The 22,077-nt window shown below is 45.6% G+C and overlaps 1 protein-coding gene across 1 annotated transcript in view; it reads left to right on the top strand.

Annotated features, from left to right (window-relative positions):
* Positions 1–20,245, top strand: part of MRTFB (myocardin related transcription factor B) — an 85,213-nt gene extending 64,968 nt beyond the window's left edge. The window contains exons 12-17 of the mRNA XM_087729438.1: positions 4,486–5,496; positions 7,380–7,523; positions 9,448–9,603; positions 11,811–11,948; positions 15,141–15,201; positions 19,004–20,245. Coding sequence (XP_087585564.1) covers positions 4,486–5,496; positions 7,380–7,523; positions 9,448–9,603; positions 11,811–11,948; positions 15,141–15,201; positions 19,004–19,536 — 2,043 coding nt within the window. The 3' untranslated portion in view covers positions 19,537–20,245. The remainder of the gene's footprint in view (positions 1–4,485; positions 5,497–7,379; positions 7,524–9,447; positions 9,604–11,810; positions 11,949–15,140; positions 15,202–19,003) is intronic.
* The last annotated feature ends 1,832 nt before the right edge of the window (positions 20,246–22,077 follow it).

The raw sequence follows: 22,077 nt of genomic DNA, 5'->3' as shown, positions 1-22,077 counted from the left end.
ATGGCTCTTTGAGTGTTTAAGTTTGCCGACCCCTTTCCTAATTCATCCGTCTTTCGAATCATTCTATTTTTTGCCAGTTCATCCCTCTTGTCAGGTGCCAATTCAGCACCGAAAATGGTCAAAAGGTGGTATTGTTTTCAGATTACAAAAAAAAGTGTAGCTCTAGATCTAGAGCAGGGATGTCAAACTCAAAGCCTACAGGCCAGATCCGGCCCACATGGTGCTTAGATCCGACCCGCTGGGCTGCCCCAGAAACAGCGAATGACCAGCCCGCGGTGCCTCTGCCAGCGAAAACAGAGCTCTGTTTTCGCTGGCAGAGGGTTACTGGAGGCCATCACAGTCGAAAACGAAGCTCGGGAGCCTGTTTTCTCTGGCAAAGCACTCGGGCCACCACAGCCACTCCGACATGAGTGAGGTCAAGTTGGCCATGCCCCCTCCCCGAGGTCAAACACAACCCTGATGCGACACTCAATTAAATCAAGTTTGATCTAGAGAGCCGTGATGGCGAACCTATGGCACGAGTGCTGGAAGTGGCACGCGGAACCATCTCTTCGGGCATGCGAGCCATCGCCTGTAGCTCTTCCGGGTTCCAGAGCACCCGCCAGTTGGTCTTCACGCACACAGGAGCACCAGAAACCAGAAGAGAGCCAGAGAAAGTCGACTTGCCTCTTGAAAAAGTACCTTTGGGACAACCATGACCTGGATGATTGAGGATGTCCATAGACATATAGCCATTCCAATGAAAGTAGGGGGACGCAGTGACTCAGTGGCTAAGATGCTGAGCTTGTCGATCAGAAAGGTCGTCAGTTCAGCAGTTCAAATCCCTAGCATGCCTAACGGAGTGAGGTCCCGTTACTTGTCCCAGCTTCTGCCAACCTAGCAGTTCGAAAGCAGGTAAAAATGCAAATAGAAAAATGGGAACCACCTTTGGTGGGAAGGTAACAGCGTTCCATGACCCTTGGGTGTTTAGTCATGCTGGCCACATGACCACAGAGACGCCTTCAGACAGTGCTGGCTCTTCAGCTTTGGAACGGAGATGAGCACCGCCCCCTAGAGTCGGGAACGACTAGCTCATATGTGCAAGGGGAACCTTTACCTTTAATGAAATGTAGCTTATGGGGTACATGATGTCAGCTTCTTAGTCTGGTGTACCTTACAAGGCTAAACTCAGACATTTTGGTGCTGTGTTCAGAAAGATGCCGAGAAGAGAATCTAAATACTCTAAGGATTGCAGCAACTGCCTGATTGTTGGGTGGGAGGGGAGAAATATATTGCTACTTTAAAAGCAATAATGACAATTAGGCGAGGGCAGATGTAAGAGAAGTTAATAGAATTCTGCACAATGCAGAGAAGGTAGATCACAGTGGATTCTATAAATTCACAAGTACTAGCCAGAGTTAAAATGACAAGAGGAGATCGCTCTCTACATGCAGACTTCAAAGATCTGGTTGCGATCTTTCAGCTTATCTTGTCTGTAGGGGTTATTAAGTGGATAAATGGGATCAGATAGCAGACAACAAAAGAGGTTAACCCGAATGGTTTAGAAAAGCAGGCAGGGGGATAATTTTAGCATTCTGCCTTCAAGGACTAGCCTATTAATAGTCCTGCTCCATACAGCCCAGAAACGAAATTGCAGCTGTTAGCAGTTAACGTTTCAAAAAAGAATAGAGGCTTAATCCCTAAGATGCAATTAGACTCACTCTTTTTGGTCTTCACTAATTCAGCTATAAACCAGAAATGTTTTCCGTAGCCCTTTTAGCACGGAAGAAACTTTCGGTGCGGAGATTCTTAAATTGTGGGTCAAGGCTTGTTCTGTGGGTCGTGAGCAGTTTGGTGGGTGGGGGTGTCCCATTGTTCTGTTTTGTTTTTTAATTTGATCGGGCTTGCCCAGGCTGAGTGAGCATTGTCAGAATTCTCTACTGCCTTCGTGCCGTGCTTTGCCATCACAGGCTTTGTGGCTGGTTGCAGAGCCACAAAGTGGGAGAATCCCCACCATAAACAAAATTAAATATAATTATAAAAAGTAAACGGTATGTTTACTTCTAGCCGAGCCGTAACACCATAGAAATAATTAGTCTTATTCGTGTTTAGGATAGAATAACAGAGTTGGAAGGGACCTTGGAGGTCTTCCACTCCAGTCCCCTGCTTAGGCAGGAAACCCTACACCACTTCGGGCAAATGGTTGTCCAATCTCTTCTTAAAAACCTCCAGTGTTGGAGCAGTCACAACTTCTGGAGGCAAGCCGTTCCACTGATTAATTGTTCTCACTGTCAGGAAATTTCTCCTTCGTTCTAAGTTGCTTCTCTCCTTAATTAGTTTCCACCCATTGCTTCTTGTCCTGCCCTCAGGTGCTTTGGAGAATAGTTTGGCTCCCTCTTCTTTGTGGCAGCCCCTGAGTTAAACTTTAATTATTTAAAAATAAATAGTATGTTTATTTCTAGCCCAATCATAACCCAAATAAATAATTTGTCCTATTTGTGTGGCTTTACACAAATCCATTGTTCGTTTTAGGCCAGATCTGGTTTCCTGCTCGAATTACCGTAATGACGGCAGAAAGAAGTGAAGCTAATGGACTGTAAGCTTTTGCAAAAATGCTAAAAGCACCAAAAGATTGCCATTTTTTTGATTTCCACTCCCATCTTTAACCTGTAGCTGGAATCCCACAACTGTGAACGCATCCATTTAACACTGCAAGGACTCCCTATAAGGCTATAACATGATCTACTGAAGTCTTTGGGCAACTGTGAAAATTAATGCTGTTTTCTGCAAGGCTGCCCCTTCTCTCAACTGCAGAGATTATATTTATAATGATACTTTCAACAGCTGGCAGGGGAAGTCTGGGAGTTGAAGTTCATATAGCTTCAGGTTGCCAAGGCTCAGAAATAAAGGTTTTATCCTTTGCCTGTGTGACTCCTCCCTCTCTCCTTCCCTCCCTCCCTCTCTCTTTTCCTCCCTCCCTCTCTCCTTTCTTTCCTTCCTAACTATTCAAGAATTACCTGTTTTTCTTCTTGGCTTCTAGATATAGGCAGAGTTGAAGTTGCTTTAAAAACGCCTTCTTTTCAAAACACAATGAAAATTAAATATTATCCAAGCCAGGACTCAAGAGCTTTGTAGGCAACTTACCGTAACAGCTTGTCCATCAGCATGGATGTAGGTTGTATACAGAGGCAGAGATAGACAGATAATAGAATGCATGGAAGTCTCAAGCAAAGCCCTGAGTTTGAATATTTTGTTTAGGAAGGACCCACACGTTACTCAGGGCACATTATATTTTTTGGGTTTTATTCTGCAGGATTTAAGCAAATAATACGTTGCTAATGGGGTTGCATCTGAGGGTGGTAATTTCTTCATTTGATGGCTTCGTTCTAGGACAGGGGTGTCAAACCCGATTTCATTGAGGGCCACATCATTATGTTTGACCTCAGGGTAGGCATAGCCAGCTTTAAGTCACTTGTGTCAGGAGGCTCTTGTGGGGGCCTGAGCAGTCTGCCAGCGAAAATGGGCTCCCCAGCTCGCTCCTCAGCTGCGACGGCCTCCAGCAACCCTCTGCCAGCCAAAAAACGGCACTGGGGAGGGCCATGCAAAGCCCTCGCAGCAGGCATGAAATTCTCTTACCTTTCCTACCGTTTCGGAACCGGGAGCGCTCTCTCGCTTTGCTGACACACGCCGCTTCTGTGCAGGCGCAGAACCCTCTGCACATGCGCAGAACGTCCGTGATGATGTCTGGGCAGGTGGGCGGAGCTTCCCACTGCCCTCACTACCAGTTCACACGAACTGGCAGAATATCACCTTTGCCTCACCAGCTCCGTTTTCAGATGTAACGGCCTCCTGCAGCCCTCTGCCAGCAAAAACAGAGCTCGAGAGGAGCTGTGCGAGGCACCGCAGGCTGGTCCTTCGCTGTTTCCGGGGTGGCCCCATGGGCCAAATCTAAGCACATAAACACACACCCAGGCCGGCCTGCGGGCCTTGAGTTTGACTCCTTCCCCCTTGCTTTAGGGACTTCATTTCTATTAAAAACCACTGTCTGTCAGGCCTGCAGTTATATACCTTTTAGGATCTTTGGCCTGCCACGCTCTCTCTTATTTCATTATGCTGTTTCATTAGTGTAGTGGTTGGGAGGGGGGAATAGAAAGGAGTAGAATTGTGGAATGTGTTGTTGTCATTCTTTTCTAGAAGCCCAAGGTCATCTTTTGTCTCCGCACCTTTGCACCTGACCAGAATCAGCTGGGTGGAGATGCCAGTGTGGAAGAAGAAGATTGGACCATGTGATGGATTTGTGGGTGTGGGGACAAGATCATGAACTTTCAACTGGGTAGGAATCCGATGTAACTTCCAGAATTGGGATTCCGCAGTACGATGCTAAGATGTCTGATTTATTAAATTGGAACTTTAAGGATCGTTTTGCCTTGGACTCTGACTTAATTCTACATGATACTTGGAATGCTGACACTGTCTCTTTCCCCCTTCCCCTCTCCTCAACTTCAGGTAGCTGAACTGAAAATGGAATTAAAGCTAAGAGGATTGCCTGTCTCTGGAACTAAAATGGATCTCATTGAGCGACTGAAACCCTATCAGGATCTAAATAATAATTCCGTTGGCACAAGTAATACAGGGACGGCTTCCAGTAATGGAGCCAGCAAACCCGGAGAAGTCACTGGGCCATTCCCTGCTGCAGCATTTAATAAGCCGGCAGTGAATTCTGCTCCCAGTACCTCTTCGGAAACAGCACCTGTCGGAACCGGCAACAAAATGGGAGCCCTGGAACACGCAGGGTCCCCTCTGCCCATTTCCCCAGCTCCTTCGGAACAGTCCAGTCTCGGAACGGACGATGCCAGTATGGCCGATACGTTGACGGAAATCATGACCCTGATGTCTCCGTCGCAGTTCCCAAGCGCTTCCCCTCTCCGAGCGGCCACCGCCCACGAAGAAAGCGGAAATTCATCCGGCATGGATCTGGACGCCACGGAGAAGGACCGCAAGCTTCAAGAGAAAGAGGAGCAGATCGAGGAGCTCAAAAGAAAACTGGAACAAGAACAGAAGCTGGTGGAAGTGCTGAAGATGCAACTGGAGGTTGAGAAGAGGAGTCATCATCAGCAGCAGCAGGCTCAAGCTTCTGCCAATACGCCAATGACTTTGAATCCGCCGCGTAACGGCTCCTCCGTCAAAGAAGAAGGCGCCGTGGCAGACAGCCCCGAGGCAAGGCAGTTGGTCTCTGATGCCAGCCATGCCTTAGGGCAGCCCAGGTCAGCAGAGATCCAAAACCTAGTTGCCAAAAAGGCCATGGTCATCAAGCAAGAGATACCTTTGGCCCAAGCTGAGCCGCAGAACGTCCTATCTCAGTTCTACGTAAGTTCACAGAGACAGCCCCAAACGGCAGTCATTGCCCAACCTCAAGCTCTGCTGGCTGCCACGGGGACCGCCCAGCTGCTCCTGCCACTGTCCTTGCAGGGTCCAAATTCAGCCGCTTCGGTGCAACTGCCTGTGAGCAACATCCAGGTAACATCCGCGGTCAACCTTTAATCCCGATGGCCACTACTAGTCGAGGAGACATTTATGAATGCCACTTGAAATATGCTGTACTCCCCGGGTTATATGGACGGACCTGGAATCGAGGGGTTTGGGATTCTAGTTAAGGAAGGCAAATTAATCATGGTTTAATATAACAGCAAATATCAATAGCTCTTACATGCCGTTTCACAGTGCTGTTTTACAGCCCCCGCTAAGCAGTTTTACAGAGTCAGCCTGTTGCCCCCAACGTTCTGGGTCCTCATTTTACCGGCCTCGGAAGGATGGAAGGCTGAGTCCAACCTTGAGCCAATTAGGATCGAACTGCTGGCAGCCAGCAGAGTTAGCCTGCAATACTGCATTCTAACCACTGCGCCACCAGGGCTGCTAATAGCAACAGCACATAGACTTATATACCGCTTCAAAGTGCTTTCCAGCCTTCTCTAAGCGGTTTACAAAGTCGGCCTCTTGCGCCAAACAATCTGGGTCCTCGTTTTACCAGCTTTGGAAAGGCTGAGTCCAATGTTGAGCCTGGTGAGATTCGAACTACCAAATTGCAGGCAGCTGGCAGTCAGCAGAAGTAGCCTGCAGTACTGCACTCTAACCACTGTGCCACTGCGGCTTTTAATATCCTCTTGACAGAAGCATGCATGATTGTGAATGGCTGGTGTAACATGCTATCCCTTGTGCAATTAGGGTGTTAAACAACTCCATATAGACCTGGTGGGCATTCAGATTATCTCCAGTATGGTCTAAGGAGGAACAGTTACGAGGGCATAAATGAATGCAATGGAGGGTGCTTTTGTGTCCCTTCACTTTCAAAGAAATTACAGATTCTTGTAATGAGTTGGGAACTGACAATACCATAAGCTCAATTCTTCTACCTTTGCCAATGAATTGGGGCTGAAATAGTAACAGGGTATCTCATAGGTAATCTAAATGGGACTGGGGTTACCTAAACCCAGGGGTGGGATTCAGCCAGTTTGGACTGGTTCGGGCGAATTGGATGTTAATTTTACAACTTGTTCGCCAAACTGTTAGTTCCAAGGACTGGCTGGACCTACTCACCCTGCTCTGCCCCTCCCAGGAGTCTCCAAACGGCCCATTTTGGATGCCAGGTAAGTGCAGAGATTTCTGGGAGGGTGAAAAACGGGCCTCCCGGAAGTCCAGAAACGGGCCCGTTTCTGGCCTCCAGGAGGCCTCCGGAGCCCAGGGGAGGCTGTTTTCATCCTCCTAGAGGCTCAAAGAAAGTCTCCAGAGCCTGGGGAGGGCAAAAATGCCCTCCCCCACATGGTACAGGAGGCTGAATAGGTCATACCCACCATAGCCATGCCCACCCAGCAACTGGGCACAGAACCGGTTGCTAAAAAATTTCAATCCTATCCCTGCCTAAACCCTAAACTCTATTTTCTATGGCAAATAGTTAGCGGGCAAAAATTCAAATGCTTGCTTTCATCAAAAAAAAGGTCCTTATCCAATTAGCATATTAAACAAGTGCTGATTTTTGGCTAAACTTTTATTTCTGTTATCTGTCTTATCATCATCATAAGGCAATACCTGTCCGTGCACACACGCTTCCCATATGATAAAAATTTCCCTTTGAATTTAAGCTGCTGGAGGTTATTAATGGCATCCTCATTTATCCAGCTCGCCAGATGGTAGTATATTGTAGCTGGTGCATAACTATCAATCCATTTTATTCCTTTTTGTGCAGAAATTTCAGAGGGGCTTAAATATGGTAGAAGTCCTGCATATTTTTTAAAAATTTGAAGTAGATTGAGATTGGAAAATAATGCATCTTGGCTGCCTCAACGTTAATGCAGTCGTCTTCTGCACCCAGCAAATTGAAGCTGTACGTTTTTTTTATCCTCTAGGTTCAAACACAAGCTGGTATTCCAACCATCGCCCAAGTATCTACTTCTAATTTGGTCCCCAAAGTGCCACAGATGCACCTGTCAGCCCCCAAACTCAATGCTTCCCCACAGCATGCAGCTGGCCAAACCTCAGAGAATAGAAAGGTTGGTGACGGTTTATGCACAAAGGGATTATAACCTGTACCTAAAGTTCTGTATTCTATTACCTGTGTGGGCTCTCTTCAATAAAACAAGATTCAGGATGGAATAATAGCAAGGAGATTTAGCACTTAGACTTATATACCGCTTCATAGTGCTTTCACAGTACTGAGTCAAGTAGTGTAGCAAGGTGTGGAGTATCTTCAAATCCTGGACCAGAGATTTGGTCTTGGATCCAAGGTGGTGCCAAAAGGATCTAAATAATGACGGATTGTCTGGAATTACAGCATTGGGAATAATGGTTAGTGCGTGATGCAGTGATCTATGCTTGATCCAAACCAGCTGATCTCTTAACAGATTTAGTAAGAGCTATACTGCTTCACAGTGTTTTACAGCTCTCTCTAAATGGTTTACAGAGTCAACGCCCTCAACAATCTGGGTTCTCCTTTTGCCCATCTTGGAAGGATGAGTCCACTTTGAGCTGGTCAGGATCGAACTGCTGGCTATGGGGCAGAATTAGGCTGCAATACTGCATTCTAACCACTGTGCTCCATAGAAGGAAGGAAGGAAGGAAGGAAGGAAGGAAGGAAGGAAGGAAGGAAGGAAGGAAGGAAGGAAGGAAGCGGTTTACAGAGTCAGCCTATTTGCCCCCAACAATCTGGGTCCTCATTTTACTGACCTCGGAATGCTGGAAGGCTGAGTCAACCTTGAGTCGGTGACACTCGAACTGCATTCAATGCTGCATTCTAACCACTGTGCCACCACGGCTCTTTTATTTAATCACTTATTGCCTTGTTCCGATGTTCAAATTTAGCCAGAATTTTTGTCCTCTCTTTGAAAGTAAGTGCTTGAATTATTTTGCATTGATAAGCGAGACGTAGATTATTTCATTATACTGAGAATTTTTTTAAAAATGCTTTAGAAATAGTTAAATTCTGTAGTGTGGCACACCTACTGTTTGACATAATATTACTTTTCAAACGGATTCAATTTTAAAATGTTGCATTTGTGGGCTCTGGTCTTTACACTTTCCATTACGGTGAGCTACAGGTCATTTAGTTGGTTCGCCGACAAAACCGCACCAACAAAACCGCGCCCACAAAAAGCGCACCATCCACAAACAACATAGTGGGATGCAAAAACAACATTTATAACCCTAACCCTAAAATGTTGTTTTCGCATTCCACTATGTTGTTTGTGGATGGCGCGCTTTTTGTGGGCGCGGTTTTGTCGGTACGGTTTTGTCGGTGTGCATTTGTCGGGCGCGCATTTGTTGGGTCATGCATTTAGTTATCCACTCTGAAGGCAAATGTGTGCTCATTGCACATGTGCTTATTTTTTGGGTGCACATCCATGTATTTGAACAAAGGCAATAGGAACTTTGCACTGGAACTTTTGACTGTTTGACATCTTAACACCTCACACACCCAGGGAGAGTCATATTATTTGGAAACAATGCAAGGACTTAATAAAACCACTTTCTTAAGGAAAATGTCTATGGAGATTCTCGGTCCACCAGGTCATGGTTGTCCTAAAGATGTTTTTTTTTTTTTTCAAGAGGCAACTGGAGTTCCTGATTTTTCTTTGAAAACGTTTTGCTTCTCATCCAAGTAGCTTCTTCAACTCTGACTCGATCTCCTTCCATTCCCCACTACCATCCAGTCAGAGCTGAAGAAGCTTCTTGGATGAGAAGCGAAACATCTCCAAAGAAAAACAAGGAAGTCCAGTTGCCTCTTGAAAAAAGCATCTTGGGGATTTCTTAAGGAAAGTCCTTGGATTCTTTTCTGGACTGATTGAACTCAATTTAAGTTTTATTATTATGCTATAGATATTAGGGGTTGATTTTAGTGTTTTCCTACCCACGCTGCATATTTTAGTTTAAATATTTTTTTACATAGGGTTTGTTCAACATTGTATTTTGTTTCTACAGGTATTTCCTCCTACCTCACCTAACACAGTCTTTTCCTATCAGAATCCGTCTGCTACAAACCTTCAGCAACCTTTGTTTAAGCCAGCCTCAAATACGACGCCTCACTCAGGGAACCAAGCACCCCTAGTGCAAAATGGACCGAATCCTCTTCAGAAGGTAGCGCTTGTTCTCCATTGTAGAAGCCTGTCCCGCCGAAAGAGCATCGCTCGAAGGCTTGAGACAGCTCACCTGGGATGATCAGAGTGCACCTCTTTGCAGTGTTGGGGATTACCTCTTACGCCCAGGGGGGGTGCATCTTGTTCTTGCTCACATTGTAGGGAACATGTGCTAGAGGTAGGCATTGTCACGGACCTCAAAGCTCTCGCGTGTACATACAAGTATTTTGCACACTTAGAATAGCAATAGCACTGAGACTTAGATATCGCTTCTCGGTGCTTTACAGCCCTCTATTAAGCGATTTGCAGAGTCAGCCTATGGCCCCAAACCATCTGGGTCAGTGGTGGGGTCGGGATCCCATTCCAACCGGTACGGTTGGAATGGGCCCGGCATCGTCCACATGGACGTGCGCAGTGTGCATGTGCACAGCATGCGCATGTGTCTTACCGCTTCCGCAAGCATCCACAACGCTCCAACTGCTCAGCGGAGCTTTGCGCAGGTGCTGTACGCACCGTGCATGGAAGCACCGAAGACTTAAAAGACTGGTAAGGAGCTCGGGTGGGTGGGACCTCCGGAGCACCGTACCGGAACGATATCTGGTGCTCTGGGCAAGCTCCGGTACGCCTGTACCGGGGCGTACTGCCTGCAACCCACCACTGAACTGGGCCCTCATTTTACCAACCTCGGAAGCAAAGGGGGTATCCAGCCAGTTCTGACAGGTTCTGGAGAACCGGTAGCAGAAGTTTTCAGTAGTTCGGAGAACCGGCAAATAGGCTGGCCCCGCCCTCACTGCCTCCCAGCTGATCTTCTTTTGTTGCCCTGAACAGGAGAACAGAGCTGGAAAGCAGGTTAGTGGGGTGGGGAGGGAATGGGGATTTTGCAGTAACCTCCCCCCAGGAGTGGGGAGAGAATGGGGATTTTACAGTATCCTGCCCCTGCCACGCCCACAAAGCAACGCCCACAGAACCAGTAGAAAAATTATTTGAATCTCACCACTGCTCAGAAGGAGGAAAGGCTGAGTCAACCTTGAGCCGGTCAGGATCGAACTGCAGATTATGAACAGAGTTAGCCTGCAATACTGCATTCCGACCACTGCGCCACCAGGGCTTTCTTAGTAGCTTGAAAAAGCTGCTATGGGTTCCATTCTTAACGCCTAATTGTAGGACAGGTAAGAGACTGTTTGGTATAGATATTGAAGTGGTGAAGCAAGAACAGGGAAACCTGAATTCTAGTCCTGGCTTAAGCCACTGGTGATTTTGGACCAGCCATGCCCTCTCAGCCCTAGGAAAGAGGCACTGGCAAACCACTTCAGAGAAATATTGCAAGAAAACCCCAGGGACGTGTTCCTCTAGTTTGCCAGGAGTCGAGAGTGACTCGAAAGCAGAAAAGGTGAGTAGGATACCAGATAATTCAAAGCCTTTCCAGTGCTCAAGGAAGGAAGTGTTAACCTGCCAGTTAAATTCTCCTCCGCATAGCATTCATTATGAGCCACACAGTGGTTAGAATGCAGTACTGCAGGCTACTTCTGCTGACTGCCAGTTGCCCGCAATTTGAATCTCACCAGGCTCAAGGTTGACTCAGCCTTCCACCCTTCTGAGGTGGGTAAAACGAGGACCCAGATTGTTGGGAGAAAGATGCTGGCTCTGTAAATCGCTTAGAAAGGGCTGTAAAGCAGTGGTTCCCAAACTTGGCAACTTTAAGACTTGTGGACTTCAACTCCCAGAATTCTCCAGCTAGCTCTTCTGGCTGGAGAACTCTGGGAGTTGAAATCCACAAGTCTTAAAGTTGCCAAGTTTGGGAACCACTGCTGTAAAGTGGTATATAAGTCTAAGTGCTATTACTAATCAGCTTTGGAGAAAAAAAAATCCTTCCCTTTGGAAATGTTGCAGTAGAAGCTGTTTTGATCAAGCCTGAGGATGGAAGGGAAAGAGATTAACCCCTCATGTATTGGAGTCTGCTTGTTGCAGTCCTTACGCTTACCTTAGAAAGAAGTGTTCCTCCCCCCACCTTCGCTCTTTTAATAAAATATCACAATACATTCTCTCCTTGATTCGAGATTGCTTTTAATGACGAAGCAGGATAAATATGCCCTCTTATCACTGTGAGTAAATAAAAAAAGGAGAGTTGGGGGTCTCTTTAAAAAAATATATTTAAAATCTGTTTGCTACCGCATTTGTTTGCTAATTGAATCCATTTTTTTCTGGCAGCCACCTTCCCCAGCTCAGTCCCAGCAATACCTTTTGCAGCAGTCCTTGTTCAACAGTTCAGGAACCAAAACGAAAGACCCCCCACGCTACGAAGAAGCCATCAAACAGACGCGCAGCCTGCAGTCTTCTCAACGAGAAGTAAGTCGAACAGCAGACCTGTTTGTTTATTCTAATACTAGCCGACAACCCAACATTGCCCCGGTATTTATTCATAGTGGGGAAATGTCTGGACCAAATGCAATTTCTAATGTTGGATTTTCCCCCTTACCAGAGGGAGCCCCCCTTGTGGAGGACTGTGAAGCCGTTACCATGGCAACTCCACTGCGCTGCCATTTAACAGCAGTGCAGTAGAAGCCATTTTAAGGCACAACAGGCTGTATCCTAATAGAATACCCACCCTGAGGGGTTTTAGGGGTGTCTTACCTCCAGAGGTGGGTTCCTACCAGTTCGCACCTATTCGGTAGAACCGGTTCGTCAAATCTACCGAACCGGTTAGAAGAGGTTCCACCAGTGGACCCGGAAAGCAGGCCACACCTACAGAAGAGGTTCCAAAATTTTTTGAAACCCACCACTGGCAAGGATCTTGTAACTTGACAGCTTTAAGACTTGCATGCTTCAATGCCAAAGTTTCTGAATAGCTACTTGGACCGACCTAAGTACTAATTCATAATTTCATATCCGGTCACATGGGCGGCAAGCCACTCCCACAAAGGAGGCCACAGCCACAGAGTAGGTTCCAACAATTTTTGAAACCCACCACTGCTTACCTCCCACAGTATTTGTTTCCAGAGAGTAAGTCATTAGTGTACCAAGTTTGGTTGAAATTGCTCGAGGCGTTCCAGAGTTATGCTGGAAAACACCCAGCCACACACACCCAGTTTTATATAGCTGGATGTCTTATTGAGGCATCCAGCTTCATTAAGGAATCGATGAAAGAGATGTGATGTGAGCCTTTCCATTTGTTCTACCTTCAAGTAGACATTGCTGCTCAGTCCAACCCCCCCCCCCAAAAAAAAACCAGATGCAAAGATGCGTAATTGTAATTTCCCCGAAATCTTAAAAGCGAATCGGTTTCCCGTATGTCAACATTCCCTCAGAGGGCAGGCGAAGAGAGCCATGTGCCAAACCATGGAATTGGGGTTTGGCTCAACTAATCCTTCCTCAGAAGAAGAAGAAGGAAAACCCCCAAAGAGAGTTTTTCTTTGTAAGGAAGACCAAAAATGTTTAAAGGGGGGGGGGGAGCGAGGTCGTTTAAGGACAGGGCATCTGTGAGAAGATAAAACACCTGCCTACTCATGAAAACAGCTGATGGAATATGACTTTTTAACAGTCTCAGCCAGCCAGTTTGGCAATAGCATTTTTAACAAGGCTGTCAAGGATCAAAGAGAATGGGGAGCTTTCTTTATAGATCATCTGGGGGAGAAGGAAGCCTGTTATTAGTTTGTTTCAGCAAGAAATTCTGCTTGGCAGTTCTTGACAGATGCTGCTGTTAGGTTCAGTACAGGAGAAATGGTATTTTGTCTGACTTAGCTGATCCAACCGCTTCAACTTTCTCCTCCTCCTCCTGCCAAGTTTTGCTCAAACCACCAGCTGGAAGGGCGTTTTGCACGAAAAAGCTTTTCAGCTGGAATTACCAAATCAACTTTGTCAGTTAAAAGAGAATTGAATTCCCATTTCTTTACGAAAGCACTTTAAAGCTTTATACCTCTTGTTTTTCTTTGCTCCCTACTTCTTATGTTTCTGCTTATTGGCCAGAAGACTAAAAATCGCAGGCAACTGGCTGGACAGCTGCATAACCAATTCTGAAATTAAATATGAAACTTTAGGGCAAAACCCAGTGTACATTCACTGCAGAAAAGCAGCTTACCTGTATAATTGTAGCTAGCAGGGAAAATGCTTGCTGCTCTTTCTCTGAATACTAAATGCTGTAATGAACATGCTTTGAACAGATGTTCCTCGCTGTGGCCTTTTATTTTGATTTCTACTACCTGTTATCCTGTTTTCCCAAAAATAAGACCCTGTTTTGTATTTTTTTTGCTGCCAAAATGGGCACCAGGTCTTATTTTCAGGAGATGTCATCCACTAACTTCACTTGCGTGCGTCACCCCCTCCCCCCCGGGGTCCTTTTTGCTCTCAGAGGCCTTCAGGAACTTTTTCTGCGGCCGGCAAGGCTTTCCCGAAGGCCTCTGCAACCGTTAACAGAACTCTGGATCGATCCAGAGCTTTGTTATCAGTTACAGAGGCCTTCAGGAAAGCCTTGCCAGCTGCAAAAGAAATGGGCAGGCGAGACAGGTGGTGTGAGGAGGCCTGGCTACAACTGTCTAAAGGTAAGTAGTAGGGCAGCTCCACCCCCTAGCTTAATTTTTACTCGTGCACTCTGGAGTGGGCGGGGTCTTGGGCTTATTCTGGGGTGTAGGGCTTATATTGGGCGCACGTGTAAAAATCAAGCTAGGGCTTACTTTCAGGGTAGATTGTATTTTCGGGGAAACAGGGTATATAGTGTACCTCTTTTGTATACTAGCAGACTGGATGTCAAGGTTCCAAATAGCATCCGAAAGTACATCAGAGTCCAAGGCAAAGTTTTGCTCAAAGTCCCAATTGATTAAGAGAGTCATGTTGGCACATCTGGGAGAACCCGAATCTGAAAGCTTCCCGGTTTTCCCCACCCAGTTGAAAGTTCAAGATCTTGCCTCCACACCCACCAGTCCATCACATGGTCCAATCTCCCACTGCCATGTTGGCAGCTTCCACCCATCCAGTTCTAGCCAGGTGCAGAGATGCAAAGACAAAGGATGACCTTGGCTTTCTAGAAAGGATTTTGTTATGGCTACATAGCATATCACTCCGTACAATCCCCCCTCCCATTTTCCCACCATAGAAAAGGCATAGTAGAATAATAGAAAGTGTGGCAGGCGAAAGACCCAAAAGAAAAGATGGCTGCAGGCCTGACATGAGGTTTTCTCAGAAAGCGAGAAATACGTTTTGCTAACATTTCTCATAAATGTGCCTTGTGAAGATATTTCATGTGTACTCCAATTGAGTTCAGTGAGGCCTATTTCCAACTAAGTGTGTATTTGGACTTCAGCTTTAATAGAAGGAATTCTTAGCAGTTAATCTCGAATTCTGCAATGTGTCCCTGGCTGTCTAATATATTAATATAGATATGTATCAGATTGTTAATTCTTCAGTGGGATTTTCTGCATATTTATAGTTTAAATACAAACTACGTTCTTTTATTATTCCAACCTGTCATAGAATACCAACCATCTTTGTACTTTGGGAAATGGTATGGTAAAATAAACAAGATTTTTTCCCCTCCTTTGTTAACAGATTTCCAGTGCCCACAGCCAGCAGATGGATGATCTTTTTGATATCCTCATTAAGAGCGGAGGTGAGATGCGCTGAAATAGAGCACATAACTCTACCAGTAGACCTCAATTTACAACAGTTCATTTAATGACCATTCAAAGTTACAAGGGCACTGAAAAAAGTGACTTATGACCTTTTTCACACTTATGACCACTGGGGCCTCCCCACGGTGATCAAAATTCAGACACGTAGCAACTGACCCGTATTTATGACGGTTGCAGTGTCCCTAGGTCATGTCATCCCCACTCGGCACCGTCTGACAAGCAAAAGTCCAAAGGGGAGGCAGATTCACTTAACAACCAGGTTGCTAATTTAACAACTGCAGTGATTCACTTAACAGCTGTGGCAACAAATGTCTTAAAATGGGGCAAAACTCATTTAACAAACGTCTCAATTATCAATAGAATTTTTTTGATCAATTGTGTTCATAATAAGTCAAGGATACTCAGGGGCTGCCACAAAGAAGAGGGAGTCAAACTATTCTCCAAAGCACCAGAAGGCAGGACAAGAAGCAACGGATGGAAACTAATCAAGGAGAGAAGCAACTTAGAACTAAGGAGAAATTTCCTGATAGTGGAAACAATCAGTGGAACAACTTGCCTCCAGGAGTTGTGAATGCCCCAATGAAAGTTTTTAGGAAGAGATTGGACAACCATTTGTCTGAAATAGTGTAGGGTTTCCTGCCTGAGCAGGAGGTTGGACTAGAAGACCTCCAAGGTCCCTTCCAACTCTTTTATTCTAAGGACTAGAGGAATTGATTTTTGAACGTCTTTAATCTAAAGGACGACGTTTGGAGTGTTCTAAGGAATAAGGAATGGAATATATTGCTTTTATTTTAATGGTGGAACAACTTGTATTTGTTGCTGGACAGAATTTATAAAAGTGCAAAATTAATCCAGGAACAGAACATTGTTCCCTCTGGATCACTCCAAACCTCCTCCTAAATCATGCCGTTCCAGGGGCATTTTTGGCAGATTTCCGAAAGTGAATCATTTGAACTGGAAGTGGCAACCAGCAATCTAGCCAAGCCATCATGTTCTGAATGTAACAGGCGGGCTGAAGGCCAGAGGTTTTCATAATGTTCTGTGGCCGGATCGACTAGCTATGAACATCTGTAGATGGACCGTTTTTGGAATCCTGCAGTGTTTTGGCTGAGTCAGAAAGATACAATACAATACAATAGCAGAGTTGGAAGGGACCTTGGAGGTCTTCTAGTCCAACCCCCTGCCTAGGCAGGAAATCCTATACCATTTCAGACAAATGGCTATCCAACATCTTCTTAAAAACTTGCAGTGTTGGGGCATCCACAACTTCTGGAGGCAAGCTGATCAAACATGGCACATTCATGCTGGCCAGGAGAAGTGATTAAACAAGAGTACTAAACCTCCAGTCGTGGATTCACATCACGTCTGATTCAGGATCCCTGGATGGTTAGTTTTCCGACACACTAGAATCTGAAGCCGAGGATTGTTTTTTGATTCGGTCTTGTGAGGAAAACAGCAAGATGGGAATCCGGAGTCAGATATAATGCTCACCAAAGGGCAAAGCCTTTGGTTCCTTTGGCCAGTCTCAAGAGTTGTCGTTTAGGATTATAACAGTACCAGATTTGTTGTTTGTTATTCCACACAGAGAATCCAGTTGATTACCTCTGTGTTCATCATTGATGGTTTACGTCCATGGTGGCAAAGCTATGGCATGCGTGCCACAGGTGGCAACACAGAGCCCTCTCCACAAGCAGGCGAGCTGTCGCCCCAACTCAAATCCACCGTGCTTGTGCGCACGCCTCCCACCGGCCAGATGGTTTTCGTGTCTCTGCTGCGCATGCGTAGGAGGGCGGAGTGCATGTGGGAGATGCTTGCACATGCACAGGGGCGTGAGCGCATGTGTGTGGGTTACGCACATGCATGGGGAGGAGGGCGGTGAGTTCTTTCTTTTTTACTTCGTGGATTCAGTAAAATGTAGAGCTGGTTTGGTCTAGTGCCGGGATGGCGAACCTATGGCACGCGTGCCACAGGTGGCACGCAGAGCCATTTATCAGGGCACGTGAGGCGTTGCCCTATCAGCTGGCCAGCGCACATGAGTTCAGCCTTTTTAAAAGGCATTTTTCGCCCTTCCCAGGCTCCAGAGGTTTTATAGGAGCCTGGGGTGGGTGAAAACATCGCTCCCCCACCCCCGGAGGCCCTCTGGAGGCTTCAGGTGCTTCCCTGAAGCCTCCGGGGCGCAAAAAACCGGCCCTATGGACAAACAGGAAGTTCGGGGACGGACTTCCGGTTTGCTCAGACGGTCAATTTAAGCCCTCCAGAGGCTTCAGGGACCTTCAGGAGGATTCCCTGAAGCCTCCGGAGGACTAAAAACCCTACGAGCAAACCAGAACGGTTTGCTCGTAGGGTCATTTTTTGTCCTCCAGAGGCTTTAGGGAAGCCTCCTGAAGGTCTCTGAAGCTTCCGGAGGGCCTCTGGGGCGGGGGAGACTTTTTTCGCCCTCCCCAGGCTCCTATAAAGCCTCTGGAGCCCGGGGAAGGTGAAAAAAGCATGCAAAAAATGGGGGGAGCACTTCTCATGTGCGCATGCACACTAGGGCGGGGGGGTTGCACGTTGCATTATGGGTGCAGCACGCCCACGCACAGCCCCCCTGAGCTCCCCCCCCCCCATGGCACGCGAGCCAAAATAGGTTCAGCATCATTGGTCTAGTGGTTAAGGCATCAAGCTAGAAACCAGGAGATTTTTTTTAGGAATGAAAACATGCTGAATGACTTCAGCCCAATTACTAGGAGACTGTGAGTTCTAGTCCCCCCTTAGGCCTGAAAACCAGCTGGGTGACTTTGAAGCAATTACCAGGAGACTGGGAGTTTTAGTCTTACCTTAGGTATGAAGGTTGGTTGACCGACTTTCGGCGAGTCCCTCTCTTTCAGCCCAACCCACCTCACAGGGTTGTTGTGGAGAAAATAGGAGGAAGGAGGAGCATGAATAGAATAGAACAGAGCAGAATAGAATAGAATAATGGAATGAAGAATAGAATAGAATAGGAATAGAATAGAATAAAATAGGAATGAAGAATAGAATAGAATAATGGAATGAAGAATAGAATAGAAATAGAAAAGAATAGAATAGAATTCTTTATTGGCCAAATGTAATTGGACACACAAGAAATTTGTCTTTGGTGTATATGCTCTCAATGTACATAAAAAGACAAGAGACATTTGTCAAGAATCGTAAGGTGCAACACTTAATAATAGTCACAGGGTACAAATAAGCAATCAAATCATATTAGGAAACAATCAATATAAATCGTAAAGATACAAGCAACAAGTTACAGTCCTGCAGTCATAAGTGGGGGGAGATGGGTGATAGGAACGATGAGAAGATTAATAGTAATAGTAATGCAGCCTTAGTGAATAGTTTGACGGTGTTGAGGGAATTAGTTGTTAAGCAGAGTGATGGCATTTGGGGAAAAAAACTGTCCTTGTGTCTAGTTGTTCTGGTGTGCAGTGCTCTATAGCGTCATTTTGAGGTTAAGAGTTGAAACAATTTATGTGTCCAGGCTGCGAGGGGTCTGTAGATATTTTCACAACCCTCTTTTTGACTCCTGCAGTGTCGAGGTCCTCAATGGAAGGCAAGTTGGTAGCAACTGTTTTTCCTGCAGTTCTAATTATCCTCTGAAGTCCGTGTCTGTCTTGTTGGGTTGCAGAACCATACCAGAGAGTTATAGAGGTGCAGAAGACAGACTCAGACTTAAGCATGTTCACCACCTTGAGATATGCATAAACAATAGGGGCGGAAATAAAAACAATATTATTGATTTATCCGCCATTGTCTTTCCTACAGAGATCTCTATGCCTATGAAGGAGGAACCTTCCCTGATCTCCAAAATGAGGCCAGTTACCGCCAACATCACCACAATGCCAGTCAACACCGTGGTGTCCCGCCCACCCCCACAAGTCCAGATGGCCCCTCCTCTCTCCTTAGAACGCACAAGCGGTTTCTCTTTATCTCTGGAGAACCAGTTGGAAGCCCTTTTGGAAGGCACTCTACCTTCCGGAAACGGGATGCCTCACCTGACAAGCACCACCGTGGACAAGGAGCCTTTCTCGGTCATCGAGGATCTACAGAGCGACCTCCTGACTCATTCGGGGATACTAGATCACTCTCACTCCCCAATGGAGACCTCTGACTCACAGTTCACCCCCAGCTCATGTTTATCCCTCGACCTCCCAGACCCGAACTTAGACAATATGGAGTGGTTAGACCTCACCATGCCAAACGCTTCGTCGGGATTGACGCCGCTCAGCTCGACGGCTCCCAGCATGTTTTCCACAGATTTCCTTGATCCTCAAGATCTGCAGTTGCAGTGGGATTAAAACTGAGAAAGGCAGAACCGGACTCCGACCACGTTTTTAAAAGCTCCGCTTAACAATAAGGTCCATTGTTTCACTCTCCTTTGTTTTCAAGCTCATCTCTATAATTATCTTAGGGATTTAAAAACAAAACAAAAAACAAATCGCAGAGCGCAAAGTTTTTTTTTTTTTTTTTAAAAAAGAAAGATTAAGAATGTTCCAACAAGAAAGGATTTGTGATTAAACTGTAAGCTTATGAGAATGTGTCACGAGCAACGATTCAGGTGAGTGGGCACGTAGAGAGCAAACTCTTTGGCTTAAGAACAATGCCGTAGCACCTTTCGGTCTCTATGGACACCCTCAACAAAGCTTTAATGCTGCGAAAGCTTTTGACTGAGCTAAAAACCAATGGGGTTTTATAAAAGGCTGAAACTAGGCGCTGCTTGGATTTCTTCATGACTTAAAAAGCTCCTTCCTCCCGCTAGCCAATTCTTTTAAAAGACGAGCAGATGTTTCCTTTTTTCTTTTTTTTTCTTTTTTTGACTTGCCACCTTCATTGGTGGAGCCGGCTAAATCCTATGCGTCTTTATTCAGAAATAACCCCTGTCCTATTCAGAGCAGCTTTTTCTCCTATAAGAATGCATAGAATTTCAAGCTTTTAAGTCGACCATATTACTTGAAAAATATTCTTTGATACATTAAAAAGGTGCTGTCAGTTAGTTTTGTCTGTGTGTGTGTGATACAAATAATCGTATAACCCACAGACAGAAAGGGTGCCATTAGGGAAATGCTGTCTTCTTTCATGTATGAAAAGGGGACTCTCTCGTGTGTAGCAGCTGAAAGAAAAAAATACAGGTTTTCGGGCCATTTGGGGGGCCATTTTCAGGCTGTTTTGGGGGCATTTTTTGGCCCAAACACAGCCTGATAATGGCCCCAAAAAACAGGCATGCGCACACCATCCAGCTTGTCTTCAGGTTTCCGGCGCTCCAGCCCACACGCAGACACATGCCCTTGCATGCATGCGCATTACGGTTTGGCCCCTCGGTGCCAAAAAGGTTTGCCGTCACTGCCCTCTTGCTTCCCAACAGATTGCAGAATTCCAGAATTTCACAGCACAAAATAGCTTGATGTCCTTTAGATATCCTTTGGAGATGCCAGGAATTTCTGCAGGCAAAGCATAGAGCTGGATTGAAAAATTGACAAGGGTGAAAAAAAATCCCTTCAACATCCTCTAGTTTTGAACACGCTCAGTGCTATTCAGATCTTTCCCAATGTTGCACCATAGCCTATATATAAATGTTGCATTTGTGCTGATAAATAATATGTAATACAGCACAGGTTCAAATCCCAGTAAGGGTATGGTTAGCTGATGAGAGCTAAATAGCTTGAAGTAGATCTATACTAGTCTCTCTTTATTTATTTATCAGCACAAATGCAACACAAATGTAACAAAAAGGCAACATTAGAAACAATGGCTTTCTGTCTGGATGGTCTCCTGGGGTGAGCCAATAGACAGAGTAAGGAAGCAGTATGCTTCCTCCAATATTTGGGCATACCAGGGGTTGTGACACAATGTATGTATGTATGTATGTATGTATGTATGTATGTATGTATGTACTCACGTGTGTGTGTGTGTGTGTGTATTTCGAAGGTGGAGATTTAAAAAAAAAACACCTGTAAACCACAGGTCTCAACGTCTGTTTGTAAAGTTCGGCTCGCTGTCTTTTTAATCATGAAGAAATTTAAAAGGGGGAAAATAAAATCAAACAACCTCCTGCAGTTAGCGTTTCCCAACCTTGGCAATTTCCAGGTATGTAGACTTCCAATCAGTCCCAGAATTCTGCAGAAAGCATCACCCTTGACAAAATTCGGTAGGGGGCAGGGGTGAAAGTCCACACACAAGTGAAGCTGCCAAGGGAGGAAGCACTGTTCTGCGAGATTGCTCAATCGGATTTTTCAAGCCAAAGTTCTCTCTTCATTCCACACAACCAGGTGAATTCGATTTTTGTTTGTTTGTTTGTTTGGGGGGGGGGAATTAGAACCTGGTTAGAATTTGGATTGTTTCTCATTAGAACAATAACTTGGTTCAGTAGGGTGGACTTTTTTGGGGGGGGGGCTTGTGCTCTTAGCAATCCCATAGAATTGTCATTGATTCAAGGAGAACTCATCCTCTCCCCGTCCAGCAGTGTTTTGGTTAGTGTTTCTTATCCAATGCATAATATTTTGAGCCGGTTGTGTATTTGCCCTTTTGTTTTCTCCTGAAAGCCATAACTGTGAAGATGCCAATTCAGGTTGGCTTTAAATTGTCGAGAGGAGCTTTGATATTTTAAGAAACGGTTGCTGGTGTCAAGGTAGCTCCAGGCCCAAACCAAAAATGTCGACAACTTCCCCTCCCCCCCTTCTAAACGTCAGTTTGGAATCCTTGTTTGGGACAATATTCTCGTGCCGTTTTGCATGTTTATTTTACAGCAATCGTACGCTGTCACTCAAACTACACTAAACTTTCTTTGTGATTTAGCCTAGAGCTAGGAGTGTTTTCAGCCAGACAGTATGAAATGACTTTGA

Source organism: Thamnophis sirtalis, unplaced genomic scaffold (genome assembly GCF_051295495.1).
Source record: "Thamnophis sirtalis isolate CommonGarterSnake01/CBP01778 unplaced genomic scaffold, rThaSir2_p1.2 scaffold_14, whole genome shotgun sequence".
NCBI lineage: Eukaryota > Metazoa > Chordata > Lepidosauria > Squamata > Natricidae > Thamnophis > Thamnophis sirtalis.
Note: the sequence above shows the minus strand (reverse complement) of the source record. Positions and strands in the feature narration are given on the sequence as shown.